Raw genomic sequence first — 17431 nt, forward strand, 5'->3', positions numbered from 1 at the left:
TTATCTATCCTTGAGTTGGTACTTTTTGTCCCAACCCTACTTGTGGGGGAGGAACTATATACTCAAAAGATTTTTTTTTCAGTCAATTTTGGCCGATAGATATTTTCATCGTAGAGAAATGTGAGTGGTATCATTAAAAAACTCGTCGAGCGCAGAGATTAAAAAAAGATTTTGGTGAGTTTTGTTTCTTTAGAGTTTCAAAATTTTTCATGAACAAGTGATATTTGGCAGGGTTTTTTCGTTTTTATGGGATTTTTCGTTCAAATTAAGATTTTTTTCTTTTAAAATATTAACTCAAAATTACATTTTACTCTACAAAAACAAACAATTTTATGTCTTTTTTGAAAAAACACAAAAAAGCGAGTTATGGTCTCATGGGGAAGTTTACTATCTTAAAAAATCGATTTCCATTTAAGAGCTGTTTCTTAAAAACATTTTCATATTTTTTTGTTTATATTTCAAGTAACTAAGAAACTTGTCCTTTTCATACCAAAGTTTTGTTAAAGACCATACTTAACTACAACCAAATGTTGCCCAATGAACAGATAATTCGTTTTGAAGGAATCGCTCAAGTTTTTATTGATTCGACTTTGAGGTTTCGTAATTTCTACTAAAAAAATTGAATTTCTGTTTGAGATTGTAAAATTTTCTGTAGTCCAATGCAGTATCGTTGAATAGAATTGAAATATGCTTCTTTTTTATCGTCAACTAAACCCATCCAGTGCTTTGAGTGGAACGTCACGAATTAAGCTGTTAAGATTTCAAAAACATTTTTTAGAAATTTTTTATAACAATAACCGATCTTAAATTTATTTCTGTATACATGTAAGTTAGTCTCAAATTAAACTAATATCATTTTTACTGCAACCAAATTAAAAAACGGTTAGCATTTAATTCTTCTAATTAACGGTTTTATGACTTCGATACCACGAGTTTTCATATTTTTTTTTTCAATTTTCGGATAATTTCTTCATATTTTTTGTTTCTCTTGAAATCAAATCGGATTATCCTTGTTTCGACAGCTCGCATTGTCGAATCGAAAAACGTTGAATTGATGATACATAAAATTACAGTGAAAAACTTATGGTTTCGAAGTATTCGAGACTTTTTTCTATAAATTTTTCAATAATTTTCTGTTTTTGCCTGTAATTGTTGTCGTTTTCAAAGCCATGAGACTTACTGTGAAGAAATTGAATTTAATGGCATTGAAACTACAGGTTTTCTCAAATTTTTCGTGGTTTCAATATATTTGTTCTTTATTTGTTGTCTTTTCATACATTTTCATATAAAAAAAAAACAAACTTGTTGCTGTTAAAATATTAATCGGAAGAAAAAAATGTTCAGGATTTTTTCTTGATTCATATTTTATTGGCTTGGCTTCGATGCTTTTCTCTCTCAATTTGTTTTTGAACTTGCTTTTTTTGCCTGTTTTTTTGTTCTTTATAGAGTCTTAATCTTTTCCTAAGTGCAAAGAACTCTCATAAGCTTCTAATCGAGGGTTGAATTAACTTACTCAATGAAGTCAGTGTTAACTAAAGGTCTTAAAGATTCTTATATGTGTTTTCATTTTTGTAAACATTTTTCAGCTTTTGATGTAATTTTCGTCAACTTGTAGCTTATTCTCATCTTTGAGAGCTCCCATCCGCATCCTTGTAATTCAAACTTCAACGTGTTTATTGGTACCAAGAGGTAACTGTTGTTTTGTTTTTTGGACAAAATGCGTTTTCATGTATTTTTGAGTTGCCAATATTTATGTTTCTTTTCTGTCTTCTTTTAGCAAATTCGCGTAATAACATATCCCAATGATTCTCAAATGAGGCCGATGTGAACACATTTAGTTTTTCAGTGTAACTCTAACTGAATTAGTACAAATAACAATAGAAATTTTAAAAAGATATAATATTCATATAATAGCTGATGATTTTAATTACCAAAATATTTTGCGTTTTCGCAATTTTTCGCAATTAGTCCGCTTTTATGCCTTAGTCGAAACTATTGGACAGTTGATATTGGTTTCCTAATAAAATTTTAGTAAATTTTTCTAGAATTTTTTATTAAAAGCTAATGGTTCTGAAGACCTTTGAAGTTATTTGGTTTAAAAAAGGTTGATTTATTTTTGAGTTTTGCCTCATTATTTCTCCTTTTTGTCGGCATCTTACCTATTCTCAATAAATAAAATCCCATCTGCTTTGTAGTTAAGAAAAAGAAAATTTGTGTAGTTAGGGTTTTTCTGACTGTAATGTGACGTTGTTACTAGGTGCTATTAAAATTAGATATTGAGTTTTGCCAAAAAATTGTTTTGTTTGTTTTTTTTTCCTCTTAGTCTTATTAATGGTAGATATCGTGTGCGCTCTTTTTTATCATCTCTACATTTGGTTAAGAATTAAGTCAAAAATGTAGATGAGCTCGAGTTGGAACATCATGTGCGAACGCACATTAATGAGCCTTTTCTTGTTAATTCAAAACATGAATGAGCGGTCCGAGCATTATGTACTAACCCAAATTACCATGCCTGAAGGGTGTCCACATTGTAATTTTTTTACTACCAATTATTGTTGCGAATTGTCCTTTGCCCTGCTGAAACAAGCCTATGGCAAAGGGAGTACTATCGCAACTCCTTCAACTTCAAAGACTTAGATCTTAAAATACCACAATTGTGTTTCCGCAATCGGCAACGCCCCACAATTATAAACGAATTAATTGTTTGAATTATACAGTCATGGGCGTTGTTCTACAGTTTACAGCTGCCATAAACTAGGCTGAACTCTGCCAGGAATAGGAAGCTGTTATTAGGAAAACGACTTCACTTTGTTTGAACTTTCAGAGAACCATTATTGGAATTGAAGACTAGTTTATTGACTCTCAAGTTGATCTATTGTTCCCGAGGAAAAATTATCTAACTCGAAGAAAGCTGTTTGAAGAAAAATTATTGAGGGAAATCCAGTAAGAGGAAACAAGTTTTATCCGAAGAAGATTTTAGCGAAAAATTGTCAAGCTTTCCTCAAGTTTGTCTGAACTTTGATTGTGTTTTGGAATGTTAGCAAGATCATAACCTGTCAGAATTTACGTTTAAAATTAATTTATAAAGCTATTGCTAGGACATTGCAGATTTTTTTCGAAAAATTAAGATCTGTCGTGTCTTGGCAAGGCGTCCTAATTTTCTTTTCTTTGTTTATGCTCCGTCCAATTATTTAACTGTTATTTACAATCTAGATATAGGAGAACCAAAAAAAGCGATGCTGAAAATTTAATTTGAATTTTCACTTTTGTTTCTTCTGTATCAATCGCTTTTGTTATCAATTGGTTGCTATGGAAACCGTGGTGAAATGGTCACAATACGGCTCACTTCACGGAATAACCCACACTCTGAATGCAGAGAAAAGATTCTCACATCGTATGTTGTGGGCGATCGTAGTGATGACATTTATGTTTATTTGTTCCTACTTGCAGATTTCATTCCTATACACATACTTAGTGGTCCAGCCGACAGTGGTTGACCTCATGTACGAGAGAGAGGAGTCGCTGAACTTTCCTAATGTGGTCATTTGCGATTTGAACCAGGTTAGATGACAGCTGAATTACGCAGTAGATATTTTTGCAGATTTGTATATCGCTGAAAGGTTTGTATATTCTTATTAAGTAGTAAAGTATATTCTTATTTTAGACATTTTAGCTCTAAAAAGCAAGGCAAACTGCAAAACTAGATTCTCTCAAGAAAGTAGAAAATTTTTCTGGAAGTCCTGAAAACATAAAGAATTTCTCGAGTTTTCAAAAAATGCATATATTTTGCAGTTTTACTTTCAGAAATGTTGCTAAGTGGTCAGAAGCTAAGGATAATACTAAATTACCTCACGCCAGTGACAATCAAGGAGGAAATTTGGAAGCAAGAATCTTATTTGGGAACCTAGCCATAAAATTCTTAAAAGTTGCAGCTGATGGGAAGCCTCTTCTTACGATAACTGCTTGGAGAATTTATATTACTTATATTGAGATTTCTTACCTTTCTAAAAAACATGACTTCATGCATCCATGATCAGTGTTACTTTGTCTAAAAAATTTTAACTTCATCTATTTTTGGAACTCGTTTTTTAATTAGAAACCAGATTTCCGATGAAAATATTTGTTTTTTGCTGAAAGAAATCATCTCTTTGCAACAATTAAGTATACTGATCGAACTGAATTGTTCTCTACTCGAAATTGATTTTATAATAAAGCCTTCTGATGTCCTAGATACACGTCACTTTTTTAAAACATATCATTTTGCAGAACTTTAAACTTAAGCATGGATATTTTTTTATAGGGTTAATTGAATTAATGTTCCAGGATCGCAAATATTTGGAATTAATCAACGCCTAAACAATCCTCATATTCTTCCTCAAAATTTGGTTTCTAATTAAAAACTGAGTTCCGAATATTGCTGAAGTCAGTTTTTTTGACAAAGTTTCACTGATCATGGATGTTTGCTGTCATGCTTTTTAGATGGGAAAGAGCACGCAATTTTAAATGTTAAACTCTAAAGATGACAAAAAAATCTCAATGCAACTATGTTTGATCTCCGTGTAAATGATATGACTTCTCAGTGCCTTCATTGTAAGTAAAAGCTTCCATCAACAGCAAATTCTCAAAGTTTTTATGTCTAGCTTCCCAAAAAAGAAACTTGCAGACCAATTTTTTCTTAATTAATACCGGCGTTAGCTAAGATAATTTTTAGCTACTGAACATTGTGGTTTGGTATAGTTTTGTGCAGGTACATGTTTTCATGTCATAAGTGTCGAGAAAAACAAGTGAGTTGCAATTTTTAATTTGGTTTTTTAGAAGAAAAACGAATATTTTTGTTTTCGAAAATTGAAAAAAGAACCCAGATATTACTTTTTTACTGTTTCTATTAAAAGAGACTAATAGAGCTCATTCAGGAAGTAGAGACATCTGTTACCAGTTTTTCTGGAAATTCTGAAATTTTAAGATTTTCTCAAGAGATTTCAGAAATTGCTTGTCTTTTTTGCAATTTTACTTTCAGAAATCATATGTGGAACAGACTGCTGAACAAAACTGACAACTATATAATCAAGGTTTAGAGATGATATTAGTCAGACAAAATGCATGAAAAGAGAATTTTTGAACGACGTCTTAATAAGATGAAAATCGATCATCACAGTAAGATGTGAGGTGTTTGTAGAAAAAGTCATTAAAAATAATCACTTTGGCGCAAAAAAACTATTATTCGCGTAAAATTGGGAGATTTTGGCTACCGTTTTTTTGCTTCTACTCTACTATTATTTGGCTATCTAAGACAACCTGGCTTCTGGATTGCTCTTCCTGCAGTTTCATTTCCTTCCAGTTGTTTGAAGAAATTGAAAGTACTATGAGGATTTTTTGGGCACTAAATTTTTCCAGATAGTTGCAATGAGTTGCAATGGGTTGCAATTTTCTGCAGAATGATATGCTTTAAAAAAAAATCTATGACCACAGAATGCTTTATTATATAAATCAATTTCCTTTACTGAGTAGAGAACAACTCAGTTCGTTCTTTATAATTAATTCTCTCAGAGAGGAACTTTTTTCAGCAAAAATCAAATTTTTTATCGAAAACCTATTCAAAATCTGAGTTCTGAATATACCTGAAGCTAATGTTTTTTAGACAAAGTTACACTTATCGTGGATGCTTGAAATCATGTTTTCTTAAAGGAAAGATCGTACAATTTTAAATATTAAACTCTCAAGATAATGAAAAATGCTCAGTGCTACTATGTCAAATCTCAGCATAAGTTATAAAAATTCTCCATGCCGTCATCTTAAATAGAAGCTTCCCATCAGCTGCAACTTCTAAAAACTTTATGGCTAGCTTCCCAAAAAAGATACTTGCATCGCAATTTTTTCCATGGTTATCACCGGCGTTAGATAATTTAGTATTATCCCTTGCTTCTGACCACCGAGAAACATTAAAAAGTTGCGATTTTTCGCCAGCCGCTCAGCTAAATGCTTAGTGTGGTTTGAGATAGTTTCATCCATGTACACCAGTTCTCCTGAGTCGATCAACAAGTGAGTTGCAATTTGCAATTTGGTTATTTAGAAGACCAGGATTGGTGATGTGCATCTGCACGCGATATTCCGGCCCCGCTCATTCACTTTTTGGTTTAATTGTATACCAAATGAGGAGGAGAAATTCACAAATTCACATAACTTTCAGCAAACAATTAAACGAAAAAATGATACTGGATTAGAGAACGGAACCGTCCAGACTCTCTTACCCAGCCAATCAGAATCTCTCATAGCAAGCAATTGAGACCTGTCGTTAAAGATAGTATGTCGGACGACTGCAAAAATAACGGCAAAAATCAAACAAAAAACAATTGAGTTTAAAAAGAATGTGCAGCAACCGTTGAAACGATAGGCCATTCACGAAGAATATAAAACACCGATAAATTTGCGCTTTTTGAAAGCCAATTGGACGACTCCATCAGTGTGATAATGTGGAAAGGGAACAAAATTTTTAAAATGGTCTAATATCCAAAAATCAGATAATGTGTAGTGCCAATGCCAAGAAACCATTAATTAAAAAATATTACAGAGATTGGATCTTGGTGTCCTGGAAAAAGGAAGCAACCTGTCGTTACTGAGGATACACTACCAAAATGAAAAAAATTAAGATAAAGGTGACAAAGCTCAAAAATCCACTGATTTTTTTAAAAAGAAATCTTTTCCAAAAATTCATACAATCCAAAAACATTCGACAGCCAGTTGTGTTTGTTATTATTGAGACCCTATCGTAGGGCGACAGATAATAACAAATACGGACAGAAGCCAAAATTTTATGAACAATTTATCGAAGTCAGAGTGTTTGAGGCATTAAATCTATAATACAGTAAAAATCATTAAGAATTTTAAACTGACGACAGGGACTGAATAAATTGCTTGGGTTAACTGGTTTGTCTAGTTAAAGTGTCAGTGAGGAAAAGACACTAAAAGAACCACACGTATTGAGCGGTATCGAAAACCCACTAAGTTTTTATGAAAACACGACTCTAAGCTCAATAGACATCTGTCAAAACATAACCAACAATAAAAATAAGGTTAAGAGCAACGAAAAACAGATGATCTCTGTCAATAAAAAGACATTTTTTTTGACGACAAAAAAGATAAGATTTCAGTTAATAGTCGTTCTTTTTTGTTGTCATTCGGCATATTTTGAAAATCAAAAACTTTGATTGCTTCCCTGGATGTTTAGTTGAAATTATTTCCTGATTTCTTATTATAGCTAACGGCTTTCAAGACTCACTTTATTTCTTTGACGAAATTTTTTGTTTATTCCTATTTCTTGTTCTCTACGAAAATTAATTGAAAGTCTTCAAAACCATTAGCTATAAACGCTATAAACTGAAATCAAGGAAAAGATTCAAATAAACATCCAAGGAAGTAATTAACTCCTCTGATGTCGTGAATATGCCAAGCGACAAAAAAGAACCACAATTACAAGCAAAAACAAAAAAATCCTACGAAATTTTTGGAAAGAATGGATGCTCAGCCGTTAAAACTAAAAGCTCTTCACTGAAATCTTTAATCAGGCTTTTTTGCGCAATGTTTAAATGCCAATGGGAATAATCTTTATTTTGATTAGTTGAAAGGAGAATAAATAACTTCATCAAAAACGAAAATAAGCGAAAGTTAACAAAAGTTTTAAATTTTGTAGTAAAAAATCCGAGAAACTTTTATTTAATTATGAAACCTCTGCAAAGAGTGCGTTTTTCTTTGCGTGGAATAAGTATTGCCTTGTAGATATTGAGACAAAGCTACATGTGGACAGAAATACTGTTGAAAATTATGACAAAATTCAAAACTTCACTTAAATTCTCTAAAAACATTAATATTCAAAGTCATAAGAGACACTAGATAACAACTTAAGGAATTGTACAGGCTCACCTACAGCTGCAAAAAGAATGACAAATGAGAGCAAAACAGAAATGAATCAATTAAATTTTACGAAAACATATTGTCAAAGCCATAAAAACTATGAGCTTTTCTCTGAAGACCAACAATCTTTTTACATTTTTTTCATTTTTTCTTTTGTTGTAAATGGGATCTGTAAATGAATATGCCGTAATTTGAAATCATTCGTTTCAGTAGTCAACATAAAAAAAAAATTGCGAAAACATTTTCAAAACACCGCGTCCTAATACAATCCTAACAACCAATGATTGTAAGAATCCATCTTGAGTCCAAATTTAGCCCCAATTTTCCTGCTCATCCATCATTGCATATGTTTGCAAAATAGATCAATTAGGTAATGATATATTTCAATGAACAGCATATAAATCATGCACTTTTTTAAAACTATTAGAGTGATTCGAAAATTTAATTCCAGAAAACTCCTTAGGAAGCCAATATACAACTATGTTTTTTAAATTCTCAAAAGTTTTGGCATCAGATATTAGGTCTTTACTTCCTGTAAATTTAAACCAAGTAGGATACAGAAACGTATTAAGAGCCTTTTTTTATTTAAAAGTATCAAGTTCGAAAAATTTAGCAGAAATATTAACCAAAAGCTGGGATAAAACAAATTGGCGAGTCTTCTCTATCCTTAAACGTATAACCAATGACATTGTGCTTAAAAACATTGACAATTTTTAAGCAAAATTGACAAAAGTTTCGTCAAAATTACAGAAAATGTTTCTAAAAACAACTGAATTCACTCTACTTTTCAAAAACTGCAATCCTCGATAACTCCTTGTTAAAAATGAAAATAAAAAAAAATTTCAGTTTCATATTATACGTTGGACGGGCTTTCTAACGATGCACGTCTGAACTCTTTACGATGAATATACCGATCGGCCAAAATTGTATGAACAAAAAACCCATTTGAGTATATAGTTCCTCCCCCAAGTCGTGGATAAAACAAGGCTACCAGCCACCAGCCACCAGCCAATTTTGTCCATTTTCCCTCGTACAAACTCGGGAAATGGACCAAGCCGTCTGCTAACTGGTAGCCTTGTTTTATCCACTACTACATCCAGCACTATATACACAAATACTCGTTCAATTTTTTGTACAAACAAAGGCATATAGCCCGTATATTTTATGAATTTCGTACGCAAATATCCAAAAGTTTTCAAAGTCAATTCAAAGCCTAATTTCCTATCTAATATATCAAATTATACTGAAACAAATCAGGCTAACCGGGCCCGCAAAGTTTTTTCAATAGAAATGGATGAACTGAGAATCACTCAAAATTGCTTAGAATTGGATAAAAAGAAACAAGTTTCTTTAAAATTTTGACCTTACTCTTGGAGACGGTTGATCTATGATGTTTAACTGAGTGATTCTATGTACCTGGGTTCATTTTTTTCGCCGAGTCTTGAGAGGTATTGTTAAAAGGTTGACTCGCTTTTGTCACGCTACGGCAGTACTGCTCGACCTTTCTTAATGGCAATTGTGGGGGATGGTGCAAAAACAGAATGCTTGAAAACTTCCAATTTTAACTATTAAGCTGACTGAACTCTTAATAAAAATCTTTAGCAAAGATAACCGCCACTACAAGCACAATACGCGCTCACTTTGCTTAGTCTAAAAACAGCTCAAAATATGATGGAAAGGAAAAGTGCTCGTCATGCTAAATTGGCCACCTCCATTAACAGAAATGACCATCACCATTAGCAGAATGATATCAAACGAGTGAAAATATCGAAAATAAAACAAATTTAAATATTAGCCTGCAAGTTGAGTATTTATTTAATTTTTATTTAAGTTTTAATAGATTATACAAAGCATTCACTTCAATAGAAGGATTTAATTATTATACTTTAAAACAGGTAATTACTTGGGAAATGATAATTTTTTTTCAGTTAAGATCATGTCCGAGTATTCTAGAAAAAGATTGTTCTAGAATAATTCTCCATGAGTGGACCATTTTTCTCCACGGCACTTTTTGATTATTCATCATGGCTTTCACTTCTAAAAAGCAAGCAGAAATTTTATGATGAACAAATGTATACCCAGTGAAACACCGACAGTTAAATCAAAATTAAAACTGATCCGTGAACGGACTTCGTCCGTGGCATGCCAAACGGCTTCGCCGATCAGGGGGAGCCTGCTTCGCAGATGGTGAAACATGGTCGAAGACCTATCAGGTTGAACCCGTTTTGCAGATATTGTACTTATAAACATCTTCTCTAAACTGATTTCTAGTATGGCCAAGTCTATATCTGTTAAGATAGATGCACAATCTGCATCTTCCATTTCTAAATCTAAAGAAAGAAATAATTTATAAACTTTAGACATACTACACTCTAGGTATTGATTTGGATTGGCATAATGGTTCCCCAATTGTTGAATATAATCTTTTACTTTAACTATATCTTTTCATATATAACAACAATATTCTAACTCTTTGCAATGATTACAACGTTCATTCCAATGCTTATTTTTACACTTATCACACTTCATTTTTCACTTTCAAAAAATTGTTTTTTCCCAAACTTTCCCTAATAAAATACACCATGTCTCACTCAACTAACAGCAATGTAAACTTCTGCGATGTCTCTGGTTTATCCTTTGGAACAAAAAAGTTTATACAGACATCAATCATATGATTCTAAACATGAAGATTTGTTAGAGAAAGTGTTTGGCTCTGATGATGAAGCCCCAATTAATTCTAAGCCTAAAGACGAAAAGGTTATACCCCCCATCTCCCGAACCCATACTTGAAAACATGGAGAAAGTGTGTGACCCAGAAGAAGAATATTACTTCCTCAGACCTAAGCCCCAAACTGAGTGTATACCTAAAAGTGCGTCGCCCTTGATTCCCCAATCTGAGAGTGAACCTAAAGATAACATCAAAGCTATTATTAAAACTAAACCCACTACTGAAGCTAATCCTCTAAATAAACCAAAAGATAAAATCTACTCCAAAATTAAAATTAGATGTGAAGAGTTCAATGAAGAATTTAAAAATAAAATCGCCCTAACTACTCACTCATATAGTCATAATTGTAAGTATCTAGAAAAAAAGCAGAATACTTTGATAAAAACTCTAGCCAGAAAATGAAAGAATTTTATATTACTGATAAAATTGGAAGTTACATTGAAGATATAGATGAAGCTATTCATAACTCTTTGGAAGAAATTAAAACCTGTTACCATTTTCGTAAATTTAAGAGTTTTAAGTATAAGATCACAGCCGAGTGTTAGTTCAAGAAGAGAAGCAAAGAAGAAGTTCAGATCACAAAAATATTCTTCAACACTGTTTATATTATTAATAAGGCAATATATGATTATGTTGACTTCAAACAGTTGTTGGATTTTGAAAAAGAAATATGTGAAGGCTATGGCTATGACTTTGAGTTTCTCGGATTAAAAAGCTTTCAGATAAATATTGAACCAACTAAAGCATCTGTTGTTAGTTATATAGCTTTTGCCACCGATCTCAAAAACTCTAAATCAAAATTTAATATACGCAATTCCAAATACAATTCCTTGGAACTAACTATTAATGCTTGGCTACGTCCTGCCATGGACCATGCAGCACGTGAAAGTAAAACCAGGATAAACTAATTGCATCAAGACAACAACATGAAGATGACTTCGGCTATATTTTAAGAATAGAAAAATTGTACAATATTAATATTTGGATATACAGGCCCTGTGTTGATGGTAAAGTAGAATTACTTAAACCAGTGGATGACTTTGATAAAAATAGAAAAGATTTTAGAATATTAGTTTCTCTGATTAGTTTCTATTAATTTCTATGATTTTTATATGGTTTAATATTATGAGGTAATCCATTATAATCTTTATTAAAATTAACTATCTCCTTAAAAGCCTCATTATAATTATTAGTACCATAAATAATATTCATTCTATCCTCAGGGTAAAATTCACTACCAATCTAACAATAACATTCAGTAATTTTCATTATATCAAATGTACTTGCATCATGAGTCTGTTCATTAACATTATTATTTTCAAAACCATTTTTTATGTATTGAGGTCTTTCCATACCACTTTCCATACGAAGATCAATTAAGAAGTTAGTAGCATTGGGTACATTCTTATAAAATGTCTTTCTTTCATAATCACTAAAATCAATATTATTCTATTTACTTAATCTTTTCTGTACAATAATTCTATTATCATTACTAGGATCAATAATAGGTATACACCATGATGTATCTCTAATTTCTATATTACCATCTTTAGCCAAACGGCTAGGATCAGCAATAACTCTAAATAGAGCTCTATCATTATTATTTCTTTTTAACCTTAGTTTAAATCCTAACCCATATATAATCTTTTCTAAGTCATTCACAAAACCAAATAGATCACTCATCCTAACCATCATATACATATGACCTCTTTCTCTAGCAGCATGATCACCGTTGAGTTAACTATCTCAATTACCTTGATTTCTAACAAAACCACTCTCATATTCATCACCAGTACTAGTTAATAACTTATACATCAATAGATTAGGATGACAATGATCTATATATTCAATTGTCCTACCACCACTAGTTTCAAGCTTAACTGAACTAAATAATACCAACATACCATAATTAACTAATCTCATATTAGCATTATTAGCAAATACACCAACAGCATTATCTGATACAACAAACTCTATCTCTAGATATGAATCGTATATATTTAAATGGTTCTCTTCTCTATTGAGAATGATAGTAATATTAGTATTAACCGTATTCATTGTTGCTAGACTATTTGCTTTATATTTTACAATCATACTTTTGTGTATATCATTATTAAATTCATAAGTTGTATTCAAATCACAGTCCGTTTTTAAATGTAAAAAAATGACTGACAATTTAATCTTATCGAAACTACAAAAGATACATAAAGCTTTAACTAAAACTAAAGAAGAACACACACTTAATTTTAGAATAATAAAGCCAACAGAAAGGTTTAACTTTTGTGAACCTATACTTAATACAACAAAATTAGAATTGATTAGATTATCTGTTTATAATTCGGTGTTTAATGTGAATAGAGAGAATAATCAATTTTTGTATAGTGAAACATGGGTTTCGCCCCCATAATGGTAACATTTTAGCTGTTACACCAGGTGCATATGAATTAACTGGAAAAGCACAATTGATAAAAGAAGAAACTAATGGTAATGTTATAATAGAACATGATAAGCATACAATGAATTGTTTAATGGCAATAAAACGAGGTGCAATTAACTTTGATGTAGAAAACTCACCAGCCTCATTACTAGGTATTCGAAAAAAGGTATATGATCAAGGTAAATATGCATCTCAAAAGATTATTGATTTTCTGGGTTTTAGTACTATTAATATTCATTGTAATCCTATATCTGGTTTTAAATATAATGGCAATAGCACAGACATTCTATATACTTTTACTCTAACAGAACCACCAGGCTATCTAATAAATTTTACACCGTCTAATGTCTTATATCAAAATGCAACAAAGGATAGAATAGAATATATTGAATTGCATATTAAAAGTGAGCATGGAAGACCTATTGATTTTAATGGGGATGTATTGAGTATTTACTTTGCATCTGACGTAGTCAGCTGGGCGAAGCCCCATCAGTGAAGCTGCTTCGCAGATCTAGTGTAACTAGCTTACCAAAGGTCCATCTGATTTAGTTATAGGCTTATACTTATACTTGGACTTTCACTTAGACTTATACTTATAGTAAGGCTTAGACTTAGACTCAGATTTATACTTAGACTTATACTTAGACTTGGACTTTTAATTAGACTTATACTTAGACCTAGACTTAGACTTATACTTATACCTAATTATAAATATTATTAAACTATAAAACTCTCCAATCCCAATTAATTCTTAGTTTACCACAATCATATCTATTTTTAGATTTATCAATGACTGTTGAGTGAAGTTCAATGAAAGTTGAGATCCAGTAAAGTGATCATAATATATAGCAGTGATGGCTTTGCCCGTTTGTTCAAAGAAAATAAATAGATTACAGTTCTCTCTAACATTCTGTCTATCTGCTGAGAATATATTTTGTTTAAGATATATCATATCACAATTTTCATGTCTAGCTCTACGAAAGTATTAATTAATAATTGGTTCATTAGCCATAACCTCATCAAATATCATGAGTTTCTTTTTATCTTTCGGTGGTTTATCGGTGTGGGTTAATTCTTTTATATTCTTAATAAACACGATATCTTTATACTCTAAATCATTATATTGATTACCAGTAGGACCAATGATACATAATCTATCAAATTGTATGCCGGGTATAAATAGATTCTTTAATAATACTGTCTTACCACGCTCACTAAGACCTGCTATGATACATCTGAGGTTTTCTGGGAAGGGGCATAGACTGTTATATTACTATCAGTTATCCATGATTGTAGACTTCCATTAACATTGATAAATAAATTTCCTATACTATTTACTGGCGCACCAAGCCTTGATGCCTTTCGGGAAGGGGTTCCTCCACATCCACATCCACAACCACATTTTGAAAATGGTTTATCTCTTTGTTTGGTTGGGGGACCAAGGACATCGTCCCTTTGGCGTGCCACGGACTGAGTCCGTTCACTAAAGATACTAGATAATTATCATCACCATCATTATGGGTCTCCTGTTGGTCATCTGTGAAGCAGGTTCCCTGATTACCATTGCCATCTGTGACGCAGGTTCCTTGACTGCCATTAACATTAACATCACCATTACTTTCAACTTCAATTTCGAGTTTACCTTTAACTTTACAACCCAAACACTGACACTTTTTTTATCCATCGGGACATTTAAATTGATTAACTAGAACATCCAAAGCACCCTCTATTGTAAATCTTCTATTAGTAAAATAGATCATATATAAACAATATGCACCAGAATAAGATTCATCATATTCCTGTATTCTTTCATTAGAGCCCAGATCAACATATTCCTCTAAGAATAATGGTGGAGTCTCAACACCAAAACTGTCAAAGTAATTAAGTTTTCCATCTCCCCTTCTTATAACTAAAACCCAGTGAGTACCATCAGTTGGATGTAAAATAACGTTGAACTGGTTTCATTGATCATTTCTGGTTTCTCATCTCTCATTATTATTTCTATTGGGGTTAGACTTATATCTTTACCGATATCTTTTATTCTGATTTTACTCATTGGTTCATTATCAATACTAAATTCATTTTTGAAATCTTCAAATTATAGGATAAGCATTTTTTTATAAAATAAATATTAATGTTTAATTATGGCAAAGCATCGGCGAAGCCGTTTGGCATGCCACGGATGGAGTCCGTTCACGGATGGTCAAAGACTCTTAAGTCTATGTCTAAGTCTAATTATAAATCTAAGTCTAATTATAAGACTATATTCACCATATAAAACTGGAGAACGGTCCCTTAATTTTTCTTCTCATGTTAGTAGCATCTGTTTGTTTTACAATGTATTATGACTTGCCAAGTAAATATACACAACTAGAAGAAAACTTTGGTGGCTTTATGAATAGAAGATTAGTTAGATTTGAATTTGAAAAGTCACCCTTACATATTATTGTTTATGGTGCTATTGGTACGGGAAAGACTTCTTTTGTTAGACAAAATTTAAAGTTTTACTTAGATCAAAATCATGATCAGAATAAAAATCAAGATCAGAATCAAAATCAAGATCAGAATCAAAATCAAGATCAGAATCAAAATCAAGATCAGGATCAAACTCAGAATCAATATCAAGATCAAAAGTCTATGATGGGGCAAGAGCAAAAGCAAATGGTGAAAAATGACTGGAGGTCTATAATCATAGTATGTAAAGATGAAAAGGATTGGGTTGATCCCGAGACTGGCGCCCCCTATGCTGGATTTGAAATGGGTGATATAAAAATGATCACAATGAAAAATATACTCAAATTCCAAAATTGTGTAATTGTTCTTGATGATATGGGTGATAAGTTTAATAAGGATATAATTTATTATATTACAGAAGAAAGAAATAAATATATTCAATTGATTGTAATGTGTCAAAAACCAGCTCAGATAGATATTATGGCTAGAATGAATTGTGATACTATTTATATAACAACTTATAATGGAGCTGATCTATTTAAGAATTTTAATACGACATATGAGTGCAAGCATGACTTCCATGGTATAATTCAAGAGTTAAATATTAGTTATTATAATAGTACAAATGAAACAGATGATGCACTTCGTTATGGCATGATTAAGTATAATAATAAAGAGGAAATTTTTATTATTTTTGATAGAAATAGAACTATGATATATGACTCAAGAATTGGTTTCCTAGACCTTCAAGCTCTTAGTTTAAAAGATGGAATAGAGAGTAAAGAGATAGATAAACCTATAGCTTATATGAAACCACTATTGATTAATGCTACAGGAAAAACCGTTATTAATACAGATAACTATCAGTTCTATTTCAATAAACTCCTTTCTTTAAACAACATTAAATTTTAGAATGATGTTCTAACAAAAGAAAAGATTGCTGCTAATTGGAAACAGCATATAGGGGGTATAACAGGGGTTTGAGTGCACAATTTATGATATATAATTGTATTAAACCCGATACAACATTAAGACCTGCAGCACAAGTGACAATACATGCAAGTCAAATGATAAATAGAACGGGTACATTCTTGAACTATGCTTGGGGCGATGATGGCTCACAACCTTCATCTCAGGAGTATGATCAAGATGAAGCTTCTTCTTTGTATAGTAATGCCAATCAACAAGAAGTGTATATTGATGAAGAGACTGAAGCTCTAAACGAAAAGGGTAGAGATGTTTTAAAAGATCTATATATAATTAATCAAAAATTTAGAGATGAAGTTATAAATTTCGTTGGAGATAAAACTGGGTTGGGTAATGTAAAAAGTTTAGATAATAGATATAAATATAATACTCCTAATAAGCTAGGCATGGAATTTTTAGGTATGTTTGCCTTCTCTAAAGATCATGCTAGAAGTTTAATTGAATTTAAAGCTAGTTATAAATAATTATAAATATAAAAAAATAAAACTGTAAGGATGAAGTTTGATTAGTTATAAGAGTTAATAAAAAAATAATTAAAAAAAATTGTAAATATAATAAAAAAAGTAAATAAGTAAATAATTATAAATAAATAATTATAAATATAAATATAAGTATAATTATAAACATAAATATAAGTATAATTGTAAATATAAATAAATAACTAAATTATTGAAACTATAAATAAATATAAATTTTTTCATTACTTATAGATAATGCATATGAAATCTTTAGATTGGAATTATAGATGTGGAACCCCACACACTTTGCTTTTTCATTATAAAATAGAACATAAAGATAAAGTTAATAAGTGTGCATGTGGAAATTAAACATTAAGTGGTAATTGTGTGGAAGAAATTTCTTCTAAGTTAAGGGGTACTGCTAAAAAATATTCTAGCTCTAGCTCTATCTCTAATCCT

The 17431-nt window shown here is 31.4% G+C and overlaps 1 protein-coding gene across 1 annotated transcript in view; it reads left to right on the top strand.

Moving 5' to 3' along the window:
* Positions 1-3309: 3309 nt before the first annotated feature.
* LOC142358211 (uncharacterized) overlaps positions 3310-17431 on the top strand; it is a gene marked incomplete at its 3' end in the record, with an annotated part of 28100 nt that continues 13978 nt past the window's right edge. Inside the window, exon 1 of the mRNA XM_075409661.1 lies at positions 3310-3561. Coding sequence (XP_075265776.1) covers positions 3310-3561 — 252 coding nt within the window. The remainder of the gene's footprint in view (positions 3562-17431) is intronic.

This window comes from Convolutriloba macropyga, unplaced genomic scaffold (genome assembly GCF_964194025.1).
Source record: "Convolutriloba macropyga unplaced genomic scaffold, txConMacr16.3 SCAFFOLD_2426, whole genome shotgun sequence".
NCBI lineage: Eukaryota > Metazoa > Xenacoelomorpha > Acoela > Convolutidae > Convolutriloba > Convolutriloba macropyga.